Raw genomic sequence first — 24,341 nt, forward strand, 5'->3', positions numbered from 1 at the left:
TTGCTTTAAGAAATATTGTAGAATCTGTAGATCTCACAGAATGAGGAAGAGTCCTAAATTCAGACTTGCTCTGTATTACCAATCCTATTGTTTAATGACATTTGATATGAGGGAGATTTGTATTGATACAAACATACAAATCCCTTGATCATAGAGTAATGATTCTGTTTTGTAATATTTGTAATTTTATTGATTGTTAAATCTATATGCTCCATCTTCCCTCATTCCCAAGAAGAATTATAGCAACAGAATTCCAGCATAGCTAATACTTGCCTCTAATTTTCAGTTAAACACTCCATTTGTGGTAGGACTTATAGAATGGCCGTTTCCAAGTCATTCTGGGAGGCTGAGATTAATGACTATAACATGCATATAAACTTTTGGGAAAATTCAGATCCTATATTTTTCTTTTGATGAAATAAATAGTTTGAATGAAATAAATAGGGAAATATTCAAAACCTTGGAGCACCTTTGTAACTTTTACAATGCTTAGTGAATAGCATAAGTGCTCACCACATTTTCTGGGAGAATGATTTACAGTATTTTATCTTGATGTTGGACTGCATCAGCTATAATTTTGGTTTCAGCAAATAGTCACAGTATAATTGAAATTTAATTGATGGTTTTTCTGAGTTGATCCAGGACCATTTTGCCAAGTGTGTTATGGATTTATCCTAGAAATACTGTTTAGTGTTTTCTAGAGTTGTATATACTACTATTACTACGTATTTTCTGATGTTACAAAGACACATCTGTAAGGAAAGGTAATACTTTGGTCTTATTCCCTTGTTAGAATGCAGATTCTGATTTAGTAGTTCTAGGGTGGAGCCTGAGATTTTGCTGAGCACGTTGGTCCAGGGATCACATTTTGAGTAGTAGCATTAAAAGCAAGGGGTGGGCAAATGTTTTCTCTAAAGGCCCAGGCAGTAAATATTTTAGTCTCTGTGGACCATATACAGTCTCTGTTACATGTTACTTTTTTCTTTTTTTTCTTTTTCTCTTTTTTTCTACTCTCCCTCTCCCCCCTCTCTCCCTCTCTCTCCCTCTTTTCTCCCCCCCCTCTTTCCCCTCTCCCTCCCCTCCCTCTCCCTCTCCTCTCCTCTCCTCTCCTCTCTTCTTTTCTATTTTCACAATCCCTTAACAATGTAAAAACCATTATTAGCTCATAGAGCCATACACAAACAAGGCATAAAATCAGACTTGACCTCCTGGCCATAGTTTCCGTATTCCTGTTAGAGAAAGGGTATATGTAGTAGTTGTTGATAGAAACACAATTTTAGAATTGGTATTTGTTATGACTTTTCAGCATTTCAGATAGTCATATGAGTATTTTTTGACCTATTAATTGGGTAAAATATTGTTGATGGTTCAGAGGCATTTTGTTATTTACAAAAATTTGTTTTTATTATTTCAATTTTGGTGGAATTTTACATACAGTAAAATTCATCTATTTTAGTGTAAAGTATTAATGAATTTTGGCAAATGCTGGGACCTTAGTTTAAATGGTAAGGACAGATTTTTAACCAATAATATATTATTGTAACATGGAAAAGAGTCCAGCATGAATGGAATTCAACTTTGATTTATACAGGGATGACTCAGTGTTTTAAAAGGAGAGTGAGGGAATAAGGGGTGGTGGTTAGCAGAGATTCAGTAGAGTCAGGGGAATGTAACTTACAAAAAGCTGGGAGGGGAGATTGGTTTGTGTAAAGCCATTTGGGTTGGTTAACTGGCACTTACCAAAATCTCCCACCCTACCATGAAAACTGGCAGACAGGAAGGAACCCTATGTTCAAGTGTCCCTAGAACAGACAGTAAATTCTTCTGACAGCTTTGAGTTTTCTCAGGCAGGAACTTCAAGAAGGGCTAAGGTTGTCCTTTGGATGAGGCTGTGAACTGTTAGGAACCCATAGTGTTTTGTTCACAGCTTTATAGGCCAAGATTGAGGCCTAGTTGAAAAAGGCCTCAGGGGATACTGGCTAGAGCTTAGTCTAAGAGAGAATCTTTTGTCAGTATCACCACCACAGTGGAGATACAGGACTGTTCATAACCCTCCCCCCACCACAAATTTCTTCTTGCTTTGTATTTACCTTCTTGCTTCATCCCCAGCTCCTGGCAATTGCTGATTTGTTTTCTGTTTCTATAGTTTTGCCTTTTCTGAAATGTGTATAAATGGAATAATATAGTGTGTAGCCTTTTGAGATTGGCTTCTTTTTAAAAATTTTTAAAAAGTATTTTATATTATTTATTTTTTATAGAGAGGGAGAGAAAAATTGATCAGTTGCCTGGTTTGAATCCCCACTGGGGACTGAACCCACAAACTGGTACTCATTCGCCTTGCGGGACAGTGCCCAACCAGCTGAGCCACACCAGTCAGGGTGAGACTGGCTTTTTTGATGTAGCATAATACATTTGAGATTCATATATGTTGTGTGTATCAATAGTTTGTTTTTTGTTGTTGTTCTGGCTGAGTAGTATTCCATTGTATGGATGCATTGCAGTTTGTTTATCCATTATTTAGTTCAAGGACACTTGAGTTGTTTCTAGTTTTGGTGAGTACAAATAAAGCTGCTGTAAACTCCTGTATAGATTTTTTTGTGTAACCATAAGTTTTCATTTCTTTTTTATTACTCTTGGGTAAATACGCAGGAATCAGATTGCTGGGTTCTGTGGTAACTGTAATTAACTTTATAGGAAACTAAAAATTTCACAAAGTGGCCATACCATTTTTCATTCCCATTGGCAGTGTAAGAGAGTTCCAGTTGCTTTGTATCCTTACTGGTATTTATTATTGTCATCTTCCTTAAGCCATTAGCCATTCTTATGTCTATGTAGTGACATCGCATTGTGGTTTTCATTGAATTTCTCTAATGGCTAATGATGGTGAGCATCTTTGTATGTGTTTAACGTTATTTGTTTATCTTCTTTGTTGAAATATCTGTCTTTTTTTTTTTTGCCAAGTTTTATATTGCTTTTCTTCATTAGTGTTGAGTTTTGAAAGCTGTTGGTTTAGTCTGGGTACAAGTCCTTTATCAGATATGTTTGATATATTTTTTTCTCCTAATCTGTGGTCTGTCATTTTACTCTCTTAACATCTTCCAAAGAGCAGACATGTTTGATTATCAGTTTTTTTTCTTTTAGGGATTGTACTTCTGACTTACAGTATCATATCTTACGAATCTTTGCCTAATCTAAGCTTACAAAGATTTTTCTCCTCTGTTTCTATTATAGAAGTTTTAAGTTTTACATTTAATTCTATGACTCATTTTGAGTTTATTTTTGTATGCAGTAAATGGTATGATTGAGGTTCCTGTTGGTATATGAATGTATAGTTGTTTCAGCTTCAACTGTCCTCTGTTGAATTGTTTTTTTATCTTTATTGAAAACCAATTGACAGTATATATTTGGGTCTGTTTCTGTACTCATTGGTCTGTTCTTTTGATCTTTATGTCTATTCTTTTGTTAATAACATGCTGTCCTGATTACTGTAGTAAAAATAGTAGGTCTTGAAAGCAGTTAGTATGAGTTCTCCAAGGTGGTTTTTCATTTTCTGAATTGTTTTGACAACTCTAGTCTTCGATTTTTCAAATGAATGTTAGTATCAGCTTGTCAATTTCTAATTAAATCTTGCTGGGATTTTGATTAGGATTATGAGTTCTAATCATTAACTCTGGGAGAATTGACATACTACCCGTACTGAGCCTTTCCGTCCATTAACACAGTATGTAACTCTTCATTTATTTAGGTCTTTGATTTCTTTCATAACTGTTTTATAGTTTTTGGCATACAGGTCCTGCACATGTGTTGTCACATTTATACCCCAATATTTCATGTTTTATAATTCTATTGTAAATGATACTGCTTAAAATTTTTAATTTTCACTGTTCATTGCTTTTATATAGAATACAATTGATTTTTATGTCAACATTATATCCTGAGATCATACTCAACTCATGTATTGGTTCTAGTGACTTTTTGTAGATGTTTTTGGATTTCATACATAAATACCATGTCTGTGTATAGAGATGGTTATTTATTTATTTTTTAGTGTGTGTGTGCTTTTTTTATGGTGCCGCCGTTTTTTTTTTCCTTTTCTTTTCTCCCTCTTATTCCACTGGCTATGTCATCCACTGAGATGTTAAATTGGAATTGTAAGAGGAGACATCCTTGCCTTATACTCTGAGTAGCGTTCTGTCATCCATCATTATTTATGGTGTTAGCTGCAGGTGCTTTTGTAGATGTACATTATTAAGGTAAGGAAGTTTTCCTCTATTCTAATTTGCTGAGAGTGTTTATTATGAATTGACGGTGAAGTTTTTTCAAATGCTTTCCTGTATGTATTGAGATGATACATGGTTTTTCTTCTTTATTATGTTGCTATGGTGAAAGTCAATGATTTTCTAATACTGAACCAGCCTTGCATTCCTGGGATTAGCCCTACTTAGACATGCTGTATTAACCTTTTTATATATTGTTGGATTTAATTTGCTAAAATTTTGTTACGGGTTTTAGCATTTGTACTCATGAAAGATATTGGTTGTAGGAGTTTTTTTTCCTCTTGGAATGTCATTTTCAGATTTTGGAATCAAAGTATTGCTTCATAGAATGCATTGGGTATTTATTGTTCCTTTCTATTCTATTATTTGGAAGAATTTGTATGGAATTGGTATTATTTAGTCTAGAAATATTTGGTGGAATTTACCAATTTAGCCAGCTAGACCTTAAATTTTTAATACTGTAAGGTTTTAAATTATGAATTTAATTTCTTTAATACGTATAGCACTTCTTATATTATCTATTCATGTGAATACTTTCATAGTTTGTGTCTCTGTCAGATTTTGAGGAATAAAGTAGTAAGTTTCTGATGCTAGGTTTTTTTTTGTTTTTGTTCTTTAAGTTTTAAATAACTGTTTTCTGGGTCCCTCCCCCCCACCCCCGCCTGTGGTTACCTTGAAGTTTATTCTTTTGTCATGTATGACTTCAATGTGAAATTGAAAATAACTTATTCTTGCCTTTTGGCCCTAGATAGTATTCAGGTAGCTCTAAAATTAACACCATTATTAGAATGGAGATCTGTTTTACTCTGATTCTTGGAATCTCAGGCAGAAACTGAGTCAGTAATTTTGACAATCTTTGTGACACGCCCCCCGCCCCCCCCCCCCACACAAAGAGGGTTAGTGTCAGGGTGAATCTGTCTACTGTAAGATTGGACTTTTTTTCTGCTACTGATTTATGTTGATTTGAAAAGGAGGGTAATAAGTGATGGCTTTTATTTTCAGATGTGTTCAAACACCATTTCTTCTTGGTGAAAACATAGATTATCCATTACTTTTTGAGTAATACAGTTTTGTTAAAGGTGAGACAGTTTTTAAAATTAATCTCTTACTTGACTGGGCCTAGTTAAAAGAAAAAAACAAAAAAATCATGATTATTTAAAAAAACATTAGTTTTGTGACTTCTTTCACAGTTAATTTAGCATAGCCAAGGGAAGATGCAGGTTGATCAGTGTCAAAGTAACACAATGTCAAAGTGACTACCATTGACCATTGAACAGTGCAGGGGTTAGGGGTGTTGACATCCCATGCAGTTGAAAATCTGCATATTACTTTTGACTCCCCGCAAAGATTTTGAGTACTAATAATAGCCTGCTAGTGACTGGAAGCCTTACTGATAATATTAACAGTTGATTAACACATTTTGTATGTTCTATGTGTTATATATTACTGAATTCTTACAATAAAGTACACTAGAAAAAATACTATTAAAATCATAAGGAAGATATATTTACAGTACTATGGTATATTTATCAATACCATAGGTTTATTTGTTTGTTTATAAGATATCTGTCAGTGCCTACATCTTATATGATACAAACCATTATAGATAGTATATGTATTGCTAACATGATATCAAAAATTAAAAGATAATGTGAAAAAGATATTCATATTTATTTACAGGTATAACAATTCATGCACTACTAATGAAGCAACAATGCGATTGCTTTATGGTAGCCTAGTATAATGGATATGATTGTTTCATAGTAGCCTAGCATGTACACTGATGAATGAATCGTTATAAAATTTTTATGCCATATGGTATTTTTTAATTTTTTAAGATTATATTTTATTGATTATGCTATTTCAACTGTCCTGATTTTTCCCCTCTTTGCCCCCCTCCATCCAGCATTTCCCACTCCTTCAGGCAATCCCCACACCATTGTTCATGTCCACGGGTCATATGTGTAAGTTCTTCGGCTCCTCCATTGTTTATACTGTACTTTATATCCCCATGGCAATTCTGTAACTACCTATTTGTACTTCTCAATCCCCTCACTTATTCATCCATTCTCCCACACCCCGCTTCCATCTGTCAACCATCAAAAAGCTCTCTGTATCCATGACTGTTCTTCTTGTTTGGTTAGTTTGTTTTTTAGATTCAGTTGTTGATATGTATTTTTTGCCATTTTATTGTTCATAGTTTTGATCTTCTTTTTCTTAAATAAACTTTTTTTAACATTTCATATAATAGTGGTTTGGTGATGATGAACTCCTTTGGTTTTTTTTCTTGTCTGGGAAGCTCTTTATCTGCCTTTCAATTCCAAATGATAGCTTTGCTGGGTAGAGCAATCTTGGCTGTAGGTTCTTGTCTTTCAAGACTTTGAATATTTCTTGTATGGCATATAGTGTTATAGTCATATTCATAATACAGTAAGCATTGTTACATTAAAAAAAGGAACCTGTGATGATAGACTGATAAGTGGTTTATCCAGTTGTTAGAGAGGCATACTGTACTGTAATGTAATTCTTTGAAAGCAAAGTTCTAAAACAGAAAACTAACACATTATTAGTTTGATATGAAATATCATTCACCTGTGCCTATGTAAGGATTGGCTATCCACTTCAGTACACATCTTGCACATGATGATTCTACACAATGAATACTCACACGATGATGATGACACACACAAAACATCTCATATTGTTCAGACTGTATAGTTACTGGATTTTCACCTGAAGGCATGCACGTATATCAACATGTAAGTTTATTAACTATACAGCATCATGATTACTTACTACTCATTATGTGGAAGTGAATCATCGTAAAGGTCTTCATCGTCATCTTCACAGTGAGTAGGCTGAGGAGGAGGAGGAAGAAGAGGGGTTGGTACTGCTGTTTCAGGGGTATAAGAGGTGGAAGAGGTAGAAGGAAAGACAGGCAAGGCTTGCACACTTGGTGTAACCTTATGGAAATACATCATGATTTCTGTTTGACCTTTTTGCTTTTTCATTTCTCTAAAAATATTCCTGTATGGTACCAATCCTTCCACCACTTGCTGTAATTTCAGTGCTTGTATTATAGAAGGATCCATGTCAGAAAAGAAGTCAAACGAAGCAGTCTCTTAAAAAAAGAAAAAAGAAAAAAAAGAAGCAATCTTGAGTAATCAGAGTTTTTCTGCCAGATTCTTTAATCTCAGATTGTTTTTTGGCACTGCTGCTCTTCTATGTCGTCGTCTTAGTCTGGCACTGGTTTGGAAGCACTCATCTTCATCAAGTCACCTATTCATTCCTCTGGTGTAGTGTCTGTTAGCTCTTGAATTTCTCCAAGATCCATATCTTGAAACCCTTCAGCCTCCACCTTTTTCTTTCTTTGCCAGATCCACAATCTCTTTCATGATTTCCTTGATTGACTCCGTTGTGAATCCTGTGAAGTCATGTACAACATCTGGACACAGTTTTCTCCAGCAGGAGTTATTTTTTTCAGGCTTGATGTCTTTCACAGCTTTTTCTATCATAACAGTGGCGTCTTCAACAGTGTAATCCTTCCACACTTTCATGATATTCTGTCTGGGTTCTCTTCCATAGCATTGACAGTCCTTTCCATATAGAGTACTGTTTGTAATAGCCCTGAAAGTCCTTACGAACTAGAAATTGAATTAGAGATGTGTTTGTGGGTAAGTAGAGCACTTTGATGCCTTTGGTGTTGAACTCACGGGGTTCTAGGTGGTCAGGGACATTGTCCAATATCAAAAGAACTTTAAAAGAACTTTGTCCCTGACTTCTTGTTGTGCAACCAAAAGACTGGCAGCCAGTGTTTATTTTTTTCCTTCAAGGGTCAAGGGGTAGGAGATTTGCAGTTAAGAGTAGTCCTTACCATAAACCTGACTGCATTTCCACAAAACAGTACAGTTAGGCTATCTCTTCCTGTATTAAATCCTGGTGCTCATTTATCTTCCTTACCAATAAATGTTCTTTGTGGCTTCCTCCCACCTCCACCCCCACCCCTGTCTTGTTCCCCAGAATAAGGTACTTTTGTCTACATTAAAAACCTGTTCAGGCAGATACCCTCTCTCAATGATTTTCTTAGTGGCCTCTGGGAACTTGTCTGCTGCTTCCTGATTGGCAGAAGCTGTTTCTCCTGCTATCTTGACATTTTTAAAGCCAGATCTCTTTCTAAAATTATCTAACCAAAGAAAAAAATTTTTTTTTTTTTTATCAAACCGTCCTGTTATCTTGACACTTTTAAAGCCAAACCTCTTTTAAAATTATCTAACAAAAAAAATTACCAGCCATCCCTTGCTGGCGTTAAATACTCCAGCTTTAGATCCTTTATTTTGCTTAAGTTGCCATATAATGACTTAACGTTTTCTCCAATCATATTAGACTCTATAGGTATGCCTTTCTTATAGCAGTCCTGCACCCAAATAAAAGCTTCATTTTCAGTATGATGTAAAAAGGTATTTCACAAAATGTGCAAGGTTTTCACGCCTCATGGCATACCTGCAGCAATGGCTTCACAAATGTTTCCCTTTTTTTCCTTTTTTTACAACAATTCTTAACAGTGGATTCATTTATCTTGAAATGGCAGACAACTGCAGCTATAGACCTCAATCTACAGTACACATCAAGCAATTGATATTTTTTCTTGTAATGTCATGACTTTTCTCTGCTTCTTGGGAACACTTCTAGCATCACTAGTGGCATTTTGTATGGGTGTTTTTCAGGGTTTACAGTATTGCACTAACCACAATGAAAAAATACTTGAGAACTCCAAGAGATCACTTTTTACTGTGGTATACAATTTACTGGAGAGATGAACTGCTCACTCAGAGATGATTTAGGATCACATGAGATTGTAAGCAGATACTTAGCACAACACTTGAGTTTACCACTGTAGCAGCAGGAGGTGACTATAAAATAATTATAGTAGTACAATAAGTGATTGTTTATTTTATGCACTCATGATTCAGTACAGCATCTTTACATTTGTTTACATTTCTCTTGATGATGAACGGTACCATGAACAGTCTTTAAAAGTGTTGTGTATGTATTTGGATAAATTTTAACTTTTTATAATAGATTTGTGCATATTTTATGGCAGCAAATGATAAAATAGACTAGTGTCTACATACATTTTATGTAGTCATGACATATAATACCTAACATTTTCTAAGTTTTTCAGTATTTCTACACTGCGTGGTTTATGTGTGTTTTTTCTAACATTGTCGTGAATCTCTAAATCATTTTTCTATATATTTTTTGAAAAAAATTTTGCATACAGGTGAACCTGCTTAGTTCAAACCCCTGTTCAAGGATCACCTCTATACTATTTGCGTTGTATACATTTTGATGAAGATTCCTAGTTAATCTAATCCCTCTTTTACCATTTTGGTAATATTTTCTAAACTGCAGACAAAAGATTTTAAAGGATGTTTATTGTAATATTCTATTTGTTCATATCTTGTAAGAATAATAAGACTGTTGTGTGTGATATATTGAATGAATTAACAAATTAAAATCTCAATTGAGGGTTGCCCTTATATAAAGAATTGGATGTCAAAGCTTGAAAAGTTGTAGGAGAAACTTGAAAAATCCATTTTCATTCTCACAGATTTTTGTATATATCCACTTAGTAAAATTTAGGCAGTAATTGTGAACTTTTAAAATTCCATTTGTCAAACTATAAAATGTTGGAGGAATATATAGAAGTCTATTATGTGGGTGGCATTTACTTGGAGCTTTGCTCCCTTATGTGGTTTTCCACGCCTTAAGGACTGAGTGCCACCTGGGGTTAATTATTAGTTAATATTTAGGATCAGGTGGTTAATGGTAAACACATTAATGCTACTTGTACAAAAACCAAATGCTACGGGTAAACAGGGCTTCAGAAAGTCAGATTTTTTTTTTTTTACTGGTTCTAAACCCTGTCTGAGTGCATTAGAATTCTTTGGGGAGCTTTTAGGCAATGTTGATGCTTGAGTCCCAGTCTGGACCAACTTAATGAGAGTCTCTGATGGAAGAACCCAAGCTAGTGATATTTTTAATGAGTTTCTCTTGGAGGAGTAAACATTCAGACCATACCATAACTGTTAATTACACGTACATTTCTAGTTTCTGAATATTTAAGAACCAGTTGGGTTTTGAAGTTATGAAATTGTGGATAAAGCAAACAGTTCATTTGGTTTTCTTTCTTTCACATCTTATTGTTTCATTGTTTATGGTGACATAATTATCAAATCTGTCACGAATTGTTCCCTTTAAATTAGTTTTCATCAAGATACTGTTTTGGGTAAGTGTACAGATCGATGGTTCAGGATGTGATTTGCCTGACAATTTTCTGCTAGTCATCTGATGAATGTTGACATTGGCCCTTAATGAAAGGAGGGAAGAGACTTGAAACATGCTGTTTGTAAGATTGCAGGGGTGGGGGGAGTTCTATGATATAAGGCATTGTTGGCAAAGAGTTGAAGTGACTTTGTTTAAACTTTTAAAGTAATGCTTTGGGATGCTATTTGGATCTTAAATGTGTGTTAGTGTTCATAGTTTTAAGCAGTAGAAATCCCTTAAATTTAAACTAAGTATTTTTAAAGCAGATACTGGGTTACTCATAGAATTTCCTAAATGATAGAAGAACCAGGCTTGGAATCTGTAGCCAGGGACAGTACTCCAAATCATACTGCAGACCTGGGAGGGTGAAGGCACCACTGTTAGGTGGTATGTTCACCACTATTTGTACTCTCTCAGTGACTTGAGGCAGCAGATACTCCTAAAACTGCTGCCAGTGCTTTCTTGTAAAACTGGGTGGGTTAAAGAAGGATGAACTAATTCAAACTGGATTTACTTAGCCATTGCTATTGCCCCCAACCTCACCAGAATGGTTGCTTGTGGTCCTTGTTGCTGCTCTTGCCACCTCTGCTTCCTTTTCTTCCACCTCCAGCTCCTTTTCTTGGTTTATCAGAGAGGAAAACCCAGATCTTAATGCCCTTGTCCCAATAGCATTGGAGGTTTTGAAGGTAAATACCTGATGTTTTCAATTTCTTTATCTGAAAACATCATTTCCATCTACCTTCCTACAGGTGGAAACTGTTTCTGTCTTATAAAGTAGAGGGTTCTTCAAACATAGGAAGGTAGTTTAGATGCTAAATAGCCACCTGTAGGGTAAACGGAGGCAGTCTGGCTTCCTCACCCAAATGTCCGGGGAACTAAGGTAAGTGGTGTTCTCAAAGCCTTGAGACTGGGCCAGATAAGTACTCCCGTAGCCTTGAGTGGGCTTGCCTGTGCAGAATGTTGCTGTGTTGTACAACTGTTTTGGCTTTCTGCTGGCTTTGTTTTCAGTATATAAGGGAGTTAGGGGCTACGTGATGGGTTATGTAGGGGGATGGGTGACATGCAGAAACACATGGTGTGACATGCAGCTTGCAACATGTGTGGATCACGCACCTTTGAATAAAGACATGTCAAGCATCCCCATGGCTCTGTGATTTTTCTTCTGTCTGCCTGAATCTCGAGTGAACCCCTTGTCAGGCTGCAACACACCACCCTAAAATGCCAAATATACATGACACTTTGTGAATGAATGGCCATAGGACTTGTGGGTTTCTTTGCCACGATTTGAATGTTGGCATTTTTTCCCCTTTCTTATGTTGAAAGATAGAATGAGGTATAATGGCAAATATAAAAAAAGAGACAGTTAATAGAAATACAAATTTTGTAACTGGAATGAGTCCTAGGAATAATCTAAGCCAATCTAAAGCATACCAGTGATAAGAGCTAATAATGTTCCTTAGGTAAATGCCATTTGCTGAGAAGTCATTTTTACTCCTGATAATGAAACCAATTTCTACCCCGTTAGTCTTCATAGAGAAGCTGCTATATAATGTATTGAACAGGACCCTTATAATATCCACAGTGACAAATATTTTTGGCATTTGTCCCTGCAGCATCAGGGCAGAGTGCAGTTCAGTAAAAGTAGATAAGGTGAGCAGGAGAAGTGAACTGAGAGATTTCTCAAGGGCAAGATTCTTCTTAGAAAACAATTTGGGAATTCCTGTAATATATCAGATAGGTAATTGATCTCCTTATAACATGTATGGATTCTGAGCCCTCCCTGGCTTGTTGCTTTACTATTTTTTTGTTTGTTTAATGACTTGCTTCATTCTTTTGAATGTGTTTCCCTCTTAGTGTCTGCTTCTGAAGTTACTGCTCAACTTTTTTTTTCTGCTCTAAAATTTTAGACCTCGTGAAGGACAGCAAAAAACAAAACAAATAAGGTAGTCTAGAGACTGCTAGAAAAGAGAAGGCTACAGTTTGGACTGTCAAAAGAAAATACGTGAAGGAAATTCTCTTTCTGGAAGGCTACTACTTTTTTCTTTAAAATTTTTTTTTATTCCTGGCTTTCTAGGGGTTGCCCCTGGATCACTGTATTTTAGTGGCACAATAATGGTTGATTACCTAAATGTCTTGAGCCAGTGTTTCATCATTTTTTTTTAATCTGTTTGTGGTTTGGGGAATACCATCAAATTTTAGAAAGTTTAAAGTTTGTCCCACATTCAGCCAGAGACTAATTTTCAAGGGTTCTCTCTGTTGTCTCTTGAGCAGGAGCAGCCTTCCTGACCTTGGAGGGCCCTCTTTAGTTGTCTTTTTTCCCAGGCTGTCCCTATTAAATTTCTGCCTGGTGGACCATTTTGTTGCCTTCCCCAACCAGTGTTGCTGAGATTGTTTGCCACTGAGAGGGCACTCTTGTTTTTGACAGTATTTCTAGGCACAGATTTTTTCATCAAGTGCTTCAAATAAAGTCAGCCCCCTCTTTCAGGGCCAGTTAGCTGCCAGCCTTTATGGCCTGCCGTGTCTGCTCTGGGTAAAACTTCTGTGCCACAAACCCAGTAGTGCTGTGAACGGTGAAGCTAGTAACCTCTAGCTGAAATACCGCATTTCTTACTGGGATTGGGTAGATTTTTTTTAATAAATGCTTCTCATTTTGTTGTGTATCCTTTGATCAATTTTCAGAGACTTTAGTAATATTTGATAATCTTTTCCTGTTTTTTTAATTGGTTTTAGGAGAGATGATTTGCTGAGCTCCTTCACAGATCCGTTTTGGGAGCTCAGGCCTTTCTATTATTCTTCATTTCTTCTAGCCTTTCTTCACACTGCAGCCAGCCTCCCCACCCTCACCCCAAGCGCGTCATTTCACCTCCAGTTTTAAAAGGCTTCCAGTACCTTTATATTGCTCTAAGAATAAACAAATTCTAACATGGTCTGAAATTGCCTTCTTACATAGTTTTATCACACACAAGTCTAATCATCCTCCTTCCCTCATTCTGGACATTATCCGATCATTGTCCTTAATTTAGGGAGCACTTTCCCTTTCATTCTTTACAAATCAAGGTCTGACCTGTGGCGTAAGTGTTGAAATCTGAGGAATACAGGTTTGAATTTCCGTTCTGCATTTATTAGCTGTGTGGCTTTGAGCAATGTGTTAACTTTTCTAAGTTTTTTCATCTGAAATAGTGGTGATGGGGATAGTATTTCATAACGTTGCTGTAAGGCTTAAGTAGGATAATGTGTGGAAGACTGTTAGTTAACACAATACCTTATAACTAGAAAGTATATTTTTTCCCCACCTGATATCCTCTTCCCTTCATTTGAGTAGGGAAGCACTTTATATGAAATATCAATATGCATAAGTAGTATCATTCCAATATCACCATTCCACCAATTTTTTTGAGTAAAAGCTATACCTGAGTTTCAGTTGTGTTTTAAGCACATTTATTGAATACCTCATATCTAGTTTATCGCACCTTATATAACTTAAAAAAATGCTTTTAATATAACATATTGAGTTTATTTTTAAATCAAGAAAAAAAATTTCCCACCCTCTAGAATGAAACTGTTAAGATTTCCATTCTTTCTAATTTTGTAAAAACTCAAATCTGTAGAAGGCAAAATAGCACAATGAAATTCTGTATACCTTAACCATAGTGCAGTGATCATATTTGGGAAATTAACTTTAGTACATCTCTATTATATATTTCAACATCCATCAAATTCTGATAGGTTTCCCAATAGTATCGTTGTGGCACTTTTCTCAGCTGATTAGTCTGGAATCATGCACTTAATGTAGTTGCTGTGTTTCTTTATTTTCCTCTAATCTCCTCCAGTGGAAGTTCTTTGACTTTCAGGACATTGATATTTTCAAAGGCCAGCTGTTTTGCAGAATGTTCTTCAGTTTGGTGCTGTTTTCTTCATAAACTCACTCAGGTTTTGCATTTTTTGGCAGGAATATTGTTTAAGAGATCTATATAAAAGATGGAATGTCCTTTCTGCGCATTACTTATATCATGCCAGTTTATTCCATTATTAACAATGTTAACATAAATGATGTGGTAAAGGTGGTGTCCACCAAGCTTATTTTCTCTAAAGTTACCATTTCCCCTTTGTCATTAATAAGTACTCTATGGGGAGATACATTGAGATAGTGTAAATATCCTTTTTCCAGTAAACTTTGATTAAATGTTTTTTGCATCCTGTATGATCCTTGTCTCAGTTATTACCAAGTAGATTATTAAAATTTTGATAATTTTCAGTGTTTTAATTCTAGTGTTCCTCAGTTTTCTTCATATAATAGTGATAATTATGAAATATTGATAGTTTGCTGTTAAACTGCTTATATCATGAATTTTTTTGCTTATGTGATTTTTAGATTCATATACTGGACAGATTGGGGAGAAGTACCAAAGATAGAACGTGCTGGAATGGATGGTTCAAGTCGCTTCATTATAATAAACACTGAAATTTACTGGCCAAATGGACTGACTTTGGATTATGAGGAACGGAAACTTTATTGGGCAGATGCAAAACTTAATTTTATCCATAAATCGAATCTGGATGGAACAAATCGGTAAGATTACTTCATAGATTTATTTTTAAATTTTAAGTAAATACCATGTGTCTTGAGATAGTAATCAAATTATAAAGCCTAATATTTTAAAGAAGAAATTACTGTATTTCTTGCTAAGTGTCAAATGAGAACTCACTTTCAGTTTGCTTTTAAAAGGTAAATATGTAATTGAAAAACAATAAAAATTTCTTTAAAAAAAGGTAACTATATCTGTCATGTATGTTGGTAGCATTTAGAATTTATGAACCATATTTTCTTTTTCTTTACTCTGAGCTAATTTACTTCTCTAGTGTTCTCAACCAGAGATAGGACTGCTGCTCTCTCCAAGAACATTTGGAAATGTGTGGGGAATTTTCTTTAGCATGAGGACTGGGAGTACTACTAGTGTTTTAGTTTCTTGGGGGTCAGGGATGCTAACATTCTGCAGTATGCTGGACACCCAATACAACAAAGAGTCGTCCTGCTCAGAATTATCCATAGGGTCCCTAGTTACTGTGTATGGAAACTTACTTGGTAAATTTCTAGGTTAGGCGGTGGTTGGCAAACTTTTTCTGTAAAGGGCCAAATAGTAAATGTTTTAGGCTTTGTGGGTCATTTATGACCTGTTTTGCAACTACTTACCTCTGCTATTGTGGTGTGAAGGCAGTTACAGATAATACATAAGAGAATGGGCATGGCTGTGTTCCAGTAAAACTTTATTTATAACATAGATAGTGAGCCAGTGGGCTGTAGTTTGCCAGTTCTTGGACTAGGACAAAACCTACTGCATGTATACTACTGCATGTACACCCCATTATTCAAGGAAGACAGTTAATATTACATAAACATGGAATTTCTGCTCAGATCAATTTCAGACTTTTAAAGACACTATATATGTTCTTGTGTTTGAGTGATTATTTGGATTTCTAGTGGTCTTATTCTAAGACTCCAACAGGAACCTAGGGAGCCTTAGGTAGAGTCGAAGGAATTTTTCAAAGGGTAAGCATTGGTAAGTTATCCGAGTGATGAATCAGGAAGCATTTTAAAAGTATTGAAAACCAGGAAAGATTTAAAGAGTTTATTAAAATAAACTTTTTGTAGTAATGGAATAGTGTATTTGGAGCCTTGTTTCAAAAATGAATGAAATGACTTACACCAAGGTAGTTGAAAAATAATTAGAAATAAATATCAAAAAAGTAATAAGTATGTGATAAACATAAAAACATAATTGTTGTGTTTGAACTTCAAATTTGGCTTTGAGAGGGACACTAGGAATTGAATATGGCCATGCCATAATTTTCTTTACTCCCGTGGGACACCCACACAGAAACAGTGAAACTACATAGCAAATCTAAAAACATGCTGTAAAACTAGTCTCAGGCATCCAGAAAAAAAAGCAAGTAAGGGCAGACCACTAACAGTTACAGGACCTCCATAGTGTTACTATTTGTGCAAGAGTAAGGATAGAGAGGGAGGGAGGGGGAGAAAGAATGAGAGAGAATGAGGTAAAAAATATATGAGGTGTTTCATTGAACTTAAATGCAGGAGACCTCCACCATAACCTCAGCTACTTACTGTCTAGTATAGTAAGAGCAGCCCCTGAAATGAGAGGGCGGGGGTTGACCACTCCAATATCGGGCAAGTACAGTGTGTCCATGGAAAAGACAGAAAAGGATAGGGCAGTTTGAAATGGCCTGCTAGAATTCTCTTCCAGGAGTGTACCCCACTGACTAGAAACAAAATTGAATAGAATGGTATCATGAAAATTGAGAAGACTAGGGAAAATTAAGGGGAAGGAAAGAGAAGGTTCAGATAAATACGGACAGAAGAACATCTGGGAAATCTTAGAAAGGAAGCTACCATAGTTTTTAATATTACAAGAAAACAACGGACGACTGAATTCTGTAAAGTTAGAAAACTACCTTGAACCTTTCTTATAAAAGTTCAGTAAAACTAATTTTACATAAACATGAGAAACAAGTATCAAGGTAAAATCCCATTTAAAGTTATAAAGAACATCTTATTTAGAGTAGCATTTTAAGTTAATAACAACTTAACTTTGAATGTCTACGTAAGCTCTACATTTAATTCTCCCCCCCATGTTAATGTTTCTGATGTCACAGTTTACATTTTTTTCCTTGTATATTAACACATTGCAGTTATTTTTACTACTTTGTCTTTAACCTTGTAGTTATTTTTACTACTTTCTTCTTTTAACATTTATAAATACTAAATTTATAAGTGATTTACCCACCACTATTACAACATTAAAGAGTGTTCTGAATTTAACCATGTATTTTTCTTTACCAGTGAGATTTAAACTTTCACATTTTCTTTTTAAATTTTTTTAATTGTATTTTTCTTCCAGGACCATTTATCCCCCTTATACCAACCCCTGCCCTGAGAAAACACCACACTGTTGTCCATGAGTCCTTTTTCCTTTTTGCTTAATCCCTCCACCCCCTAACTCCCATCCCCCACCCCGTAACTGTTACCCTGCTCTCTGTTTATGAACCTGTCTCTGTTTTGCTTGTTAGTTCAGTTTGTTCATTAGATTTCACATATAGTGAAATCATACGGTATTGTACTTGTCTTTCTCTGACTGGCTTATTTCACTTAGTATAATGTTCTCCAGATCCATCCATGCTGTCACAAAGGATGAAATTTTCTCCCTTTTTATGACCAAGTAGTAGTCCATTGTGTAAATGTCCCATAGTTGTTTTATCTACTCATCTACTCATGGACACGGACTACTTCCATATCTTGGCAAATGTAAATAACACTGAAATAAACATAGTGGTGCTTATGTTCTTTTGAATTAGTGTTTTGGGTTTCTTTGGATATATCCCCAGATAGGATATCGCTAGGTCAAAAGGCAGATCCATTTTTTATTTTTTGAGTTTTCTCCATACTGCTTTTCACAGTGGCTGTACCAATCTGTATTCCCACCCACAGTGCAAGAGTTCCCCTTTCTCCACATTCTTACCAGCACTCGTTGTTTGTTGATTTATTGATGATAGCCATTCTGACAGGTGTGAGGTGATAACTCATTGTGGTTTTAAGTGATGTTCATATGTTTATGGGCCATCTGTATGTCCTCTTCACAGAAGTGACTATTCATATCCTTGCCCATTTTTTAATTGGGTTGTTTTTTATTTTCGTGTTGAGTTTTGTAAGTTCTTTATAAATTTTGGATATTAACCCTTTATCCAGTATATCAGCGAATATCTTCTCCCATTCTGTGGGTTGTCTTTTTCTTTTGTAGATGGTTTCCTTTGCTGTGCAAAAACTGTTTTAGTTTGATGTAGTCCCATTTGTTTTTCTTTTGTTTCCCTTGCCGGGGGAGACAGATCAGATAAAATATTGCTACCAGCAACACAGTATCCAAGATTTTACTGCCTGTTTTCTTCTAGGATTTATATGGTTTTGGGGGTATAACATTTAAGTCTTTTAATACATGTTGAATTTAGTCTTGTGTGTGCTGTAAGAAGTAATACATGTTGAATTTAGTCTTGTGTGTGGTGTAAGAAGGTGGTCTAGTTTTATTTTTCTGCATGTATCTGTCCAGTTTTCCCAATACCATTTATTGAATAAACTACCTTGAGCCCATGTCCATGCTACCCAAAGCAAACTAGAGATTCAACACAGTTCCTATCAAGATTCCAGTGACATATTTCACAGAAGTAGAACAAATTTCAAAAATTTATATGGAACCTGCAAAGCAATACTGATCCTGAGAAAAAAAGAACAAAGTTAGAAGAATCACACTACCTAATATCAAACTATATTATAAGGCCATAGTAATCAAAGCAGCATGGCACTAGCATAAAAATACACAGACCAATGGAATTGAATAGAGAGAGCCTAGTAATAAACCCACACCTTTATACTCAAATAATACTCGACAAAAGAAGCAGCACATACAGTGGGCTAAAGATATGTTTTTCTGTTACTAATATTAGCGTTTGTTTGTTTCAGCTTGAAGAAGTTCCTTTAATGTTTTTTCTAAGGCCAGTACAGTTAATGGTGATGAACTCCTTCAGCTTTTGCTTGTCTGACAAACTATCTTTTCTTGCATTCTGAAAGACACATTTTCTGGATAGAGTACAGCAAGTCCTTGAATAACGTTTCAGTCAATTGGTTTCATTATAATGTTGATGAGATGCCATAGGAACTTAACTCTTGTTTTTTTGTTGTGTTTTTTTAAAAGATTTTAAATGTATTTTTAGAGAGAGGGGAAGGGCCGGAGAAAGAGAGGGAGAAAAACATCATTGTATGAGAGAAACATTGATTGGCTGCCTCTTGCACATCTCCAGCTGGGGACCTGGCCTGCAGTCCAGGCATGTACCCTGACTAGGAATCGAACCAGAGACCTTTTAGTTTGCAGGCTGGTGCTCAGTCCACTGAGCCACACGAGCCAGGGCCTAACTACTGTTTATATCAATTAGCCTATGGTAAAATTGTTTTCATTACACATCATTTCACTTAAAGTTGCAGAACCTATCAATGATGTTTTAAGTAAGAACTTACTGTATTCTTGTTTGGCAGTTTTTTTTCTTCTAGCACTTCTTTGCTAAAAAATCTGCCGATAATTTTGTGTGAGCTCCTTTGTGTGAAATACGTTGTTTTTCTCTTGCTGATTTAAAGATTCTCTTCTTTAATTTTTGTCATATGATAATATGCCTTGGTGTAGATTCTGGATATCTATTTTTCCCCACAGGTTAGGGAACTTTTTAGCTGTTTTCTTCCAGTAATCTTTCTGCCCCTTTCTCTCTTCTCTGTATTCTCTCTCTGGGACCTTTATCATGCAGGCTATATATAGTCCACTTTATGGTGTCCCATAAAGCCTTCGAGCTGTCTTCACTTTTATTTTTTTTTACCTCTCTGATTGGATAACATTCCCTGCCTTGTCTTTGAGTTTGCTGATCCTTCCTCCTGTTTGATATGGTGTGCTTTTGTACCTTTCTGTTAAAATTTCAGTTCAGTTATTGTATTCTTCAGCTCTGTGATCTTTCTGTATGGTACTTTCTTTTTCTTTTTTTTGTCTCTGTTGAAATTTTCACTTTGTTCATGTATTGTTCTTGTGACCTCAGTGAGCATCTTTATGACTGTTAACTTTGAACACTTTATCAAGTAAATCATGTATCTCCGTTTCATTAAGATCTGTTTCTGGAGTTTTATCTCTTCTTTTTGTTTGGAACATAATTCCCTTATTTCATCATTTTCCTTGACTCATTGTGTTGATTTCTGCGCATTAAGTAAAATAGCCACCACTCCCAGTCTTGATGGAGTGATCTTGTGTAGGAGGTGAACCTAACCAATCAGCCTGGCCTGAGCAACTGGTTGTCTTGCAAACTTTTGTGATTGTCTAAACTGCGTTATTTGTTCTTAGTGGCTGTCTCCCAGTAGTTGAGGTTGTGCCAGTATTTGTCATATACTTCAAAGTGGAGGAATGCAGCCAGCATCTAGATGAAGGCTGAGTAGAAGCTGGACTCCCGGGCAGCATCTGGGAAAATACATAGTTAAGGCCCTTCCAGGGAGAAGTTTGAAGGTGGGCTTTTTACCTGCTTCCTCTGTGTTCAACCTTCAGAGGCATTTGCTCTTGTACATATTATGAACTGCTTAATTACTTGCTATAGTCCTGTGGGACTTGTGGATGTAAGCCTTGTTGGCTTTCAGAGGCAGGTTATCCAGGGACCCATCCCTGGAGTGGGATTGACAAAAGCTAGGGCACTGGCTGTGTGTACAAGCTGAATCTATGGAGGTATTAGAGGTTTAGAGTGAGCTAGAGGTAAAGAATGGAGGTTGTGTCTGCTGGCTTCCTTGGTCTCCAGGAAGGATTACAAATCACCTTCTAGACATCTGCTAAACTAGAAGCCTGACCATTAGCAGCTTTTAAAGGATGCAAATAGACTTCTTTCAGGTAAAACCTGAGAGATGGGTGAATCTGACTGTTGTGTTTGAGCTGAACCATGCTGAGATTGAATCTTTTTGTAAGCCTCGTGGTAATCAAAAACAGAAACCTATTAAAATTCCAATGGTATTTTTCATAGCAATACAACAAACAGTCCTAAAATTTGTGTGGAACCATGAAGTACCCTGCACAGTCAAAGCAATCTTGATAAAGAAGATCAAAGCTGGAGTCCCCATGCTACTTAATTTCTAACTATATTCCAAAGCTGTTATAATCAAAACAGTATGGTATTGACATAAAAACAGACACACAGACAAATGAAACAATAGAGAGCCTAGAAATAAACCCGTGCCTATGTGATCAATTAATATACAAAAATAAGCCAAGAATATAGCTTGAGGAAAGGGTAGTATCTTCAATAAATGATATTTAGAAAATTGGACAGCCACATGCAAAAGAACGAAACTGGACTGATATCTGATACCATACACACATAAAAATCAACATTTAAGTGGGTTGAATACTTAGATTTTAGACCTGAGACCCTGCAACTCCTAGAAGAAAACATCGGGAAAAAAGCTTCTTGATACCTGTATTGGCAATGGTTTTTTTGGATTTGACACCAAAAGCAAGGCAGTAAAAGCAAAAGTAAACAAGTGAGACTACATCAAAATAAAAAGCTTTAGCTCAGCAAAGGAAACCAACAAAATGAAAAGGCATCCTTTGGAGTGGGAGAAAATATTTGTAAATTATATGTTTGATAGCGTGCTAATATCCAAAATATATAAAGAATTCATACAACTCAATAGTAAAATATACATACTATGTCATTAAAAAATGGTCAGAGGAACTGAGTAGACTTTCGTTTTTTTGTTTCTGTTTTTGTTTTTTTAAGAAAAACTTACATTCAGCAAACGAATAAGTGAAAAGGTGCTTTCTATCACTAATCTCATGGAAATACAAATCAATACCACAGTGAGTTATCTCAGTTCTGTTAGAACTTCTACCATCAAAAAGACAAGAGATAAATTGGTGAGGACGTGGTGAAAAGGAGAACCTTTTGCCCTGTTGGTGGGATTTTGTATTAGTATATCCAGTATATAAAACAGTATGGAGGCTCCACAAAATAGTAAAAACAATCCCCCTTCTGGGTATATATCCAAAGGAAGTGAGAACAGAGTCTTGAGGAAATATCTGCTCTCTCATGTTCATAGTAGCATTATTCACAATAGTCAGTACTACATAGAAACAACCTACGTGTCTGTCAGTGGATGAATGGATAAAGATATGGAATATTTTTCAGCCATAAGAAAGAAGGACATCCTTCTGTGACATGAATTATGGTCATTGAAAAGAGTCAGATAGAGAAAGACATATACTAAATAGTATCAAGCATATGTGGAATCCTAACAGGACAATAAAGGTCAAACTCATAAAAACAAAGAGAATGAAATTGGTTGTCAAGGGCTAGGTCATGGGGGAAATAGAGATTGAGAAAAGCGTTTAAACTTTTAGCTATAAGATTAAAAAGGTCTGAGTATTTAATAAGCAGAGGTGGGAAAAATAGGTTTACAGTTGTGAGTATGCAGTTTTACTAATTATTGTATTATTTATTATTAACTTACTTTTGCGTACCTGTGTATAACATTGTGACTGTAGTTGACAACTGCGTTATATAATTCACGTTTGTTAAGAGAGTCGAACTTAAGTGTTTTCACCAACTCCCAGCCCCCCAAAAGCCTTACCAGGGATGTCCAGTCTGCGGCCCACAGGTCGCATGCATCCCAACATGTTATGAATGCAGCCCAACACAATACCTTAAATTTACTTAAAACATTATGAGATTTTTTTTGTAATCATATGTTGCAGTGTAATGTGTGGCCCAAGACAACTCTTCTGCTTTCAGTGTGGCCCAGAGACACCAAAAGGGTGGATACCCCTGCTAGTTGGTTTGGCTCAGTTGGTTGGAGCATCTTCTGTAAACTGTAATGTCGCAAGTTTGATTACCACTCAGGGCACAAGCCAAGGTTGCGGGTTCAGTTCCTAGTGGGGACGTGCACAAAAGGCAGCCAATCATTGTTTCTCTCCCCGTCTTTCTCCCTCCCTTTCCCTGCTCTCAAATCAATAGGCATGTCCTCAGTGAGGTTTAAAAAAAATGAAAATGAAAAAGAAAAAAGCGAAAAACAAAAATTTGTGAGATGTGATGTTTAACTACATGGGGGGATCCTTTTGCATTTTGTATGTATATATTATCACTATATACACCTCAGTGTCTTTTAGTTTTATTTATGAATTATACATCAGTAAAGCTGAAGAAAAAAAAAAACCAAGGATGAGTAGAATAATGCCTTAATAGGAAACTCCCTAATAAGATATGGTCAGAGAACAGATCAAACCTCGATTTTAAAATGCACTGTCAGTAACTGAGACATCAATGTTACTTGTCAAAAGCCAATGTAAATTAAAATTAGAAAGCTCAGAAATGAGATGACAGAATCTTGGGAAGTATAAATAAGAGACAGATCATTTCAGAGAGGATAGCTAAACCAGAAGGACCACAAAAGGGAATAAACAGAAATGATCTTTAAAATAGAAATTGAAAGGGAAGAAAAATTCTAAGACCAAAAAGAATGTGAAAATATAAAAATGATTTATGAGTCACAAATATTGAAGATGGGCAAACAAGAAACAGCACAGATAAAAGGTTTTTAGGAAGATAACCAAAGAAGGGGAACAGAACAAATATGAAAAACTGTAATTCACAGAAAGTCTCTTAAAAGATTTGAAAACTACAGATAGAAAGGGAACACTGTGTGCCTAAGAATATAAGCCAGAGGAATAACCACCAAAATTACCATATATTCCACTAAAATTACTCTGTAGAAAAAGAAAATAAATCTTGAGGCCTCTAAGAATAAGGTAAATGACTTCAAAAGGAAATTAGATTAGTTTCAGACTTTCTCACAGAAATGGAGTTAGTGTTTTTATGGTACTGCAAGTAAAATGTAAGCCAATGATTTTTATTCAGCAAAACTGATTTTCTGATACGAAGCAATAGACAACATTATCAACATATAACAAGTCAAAAAATACTGTCTCCTTGACTCAGTCCAGAAAATGTATTAGTGACTGAGCTTTAGACACCCAAAATGATGAGTGAGCTATCATAATAAGTCTTGGTGAAGAGCATTAAACATATAATTTCTTATAGTATGAAAACTAAAGTATGGTTAAAATTGATAGTGTATAATACATAATGTTTAAATATCATAGA

General features: G+C 35.7%; 1 protein-coding gene across 2 annotated transcripts in view; it reads left to right on the forward strand.

Moving 5' to 3' along the window:
- LRP6 (LDL receptor related protein 6) overlaps nucleotides 1-24,341 on the forward strand; it is a 140,824-nt gene that overhangs the window by 36,760 nt on the left and 79,723 nt on the right. For both annotated transcript variants that reach the window (XR_008530640.1, XM_054591419.1), the window contains exon 3: nucleotides 14,977-15,174. Coding sequence is in view for 1 of the 2 variants with exons in the window: in XM_054591419.1 (XP_054447394.1) it covers nucleotides 14,977-15,174 (198 nt within the window). In the remaining variant the exon portion in view is untranslated. The remainder of the gene's footprint in view (nucleotides 1-14,976; nucleotides 15,175-24,341) is intronic.

This window comes from Pteronotus mesoamericanus, unplaced genomic scaffold (assembly GCF_021234165.1).
Source record: "Pteronotus mesoamericanus isolate MK-2021 breed Mesoamerican mustached bat unplaced genomic scaffold, CSHL_Meso_final scaffold_21, whole genome shotgun sequence".
NCBI lineage: Eukaryota > Metazoa > Chordata > Mammalia > Chiroptera > Mormoopidae > Pteronotus > Pteronotus mesoamericanus.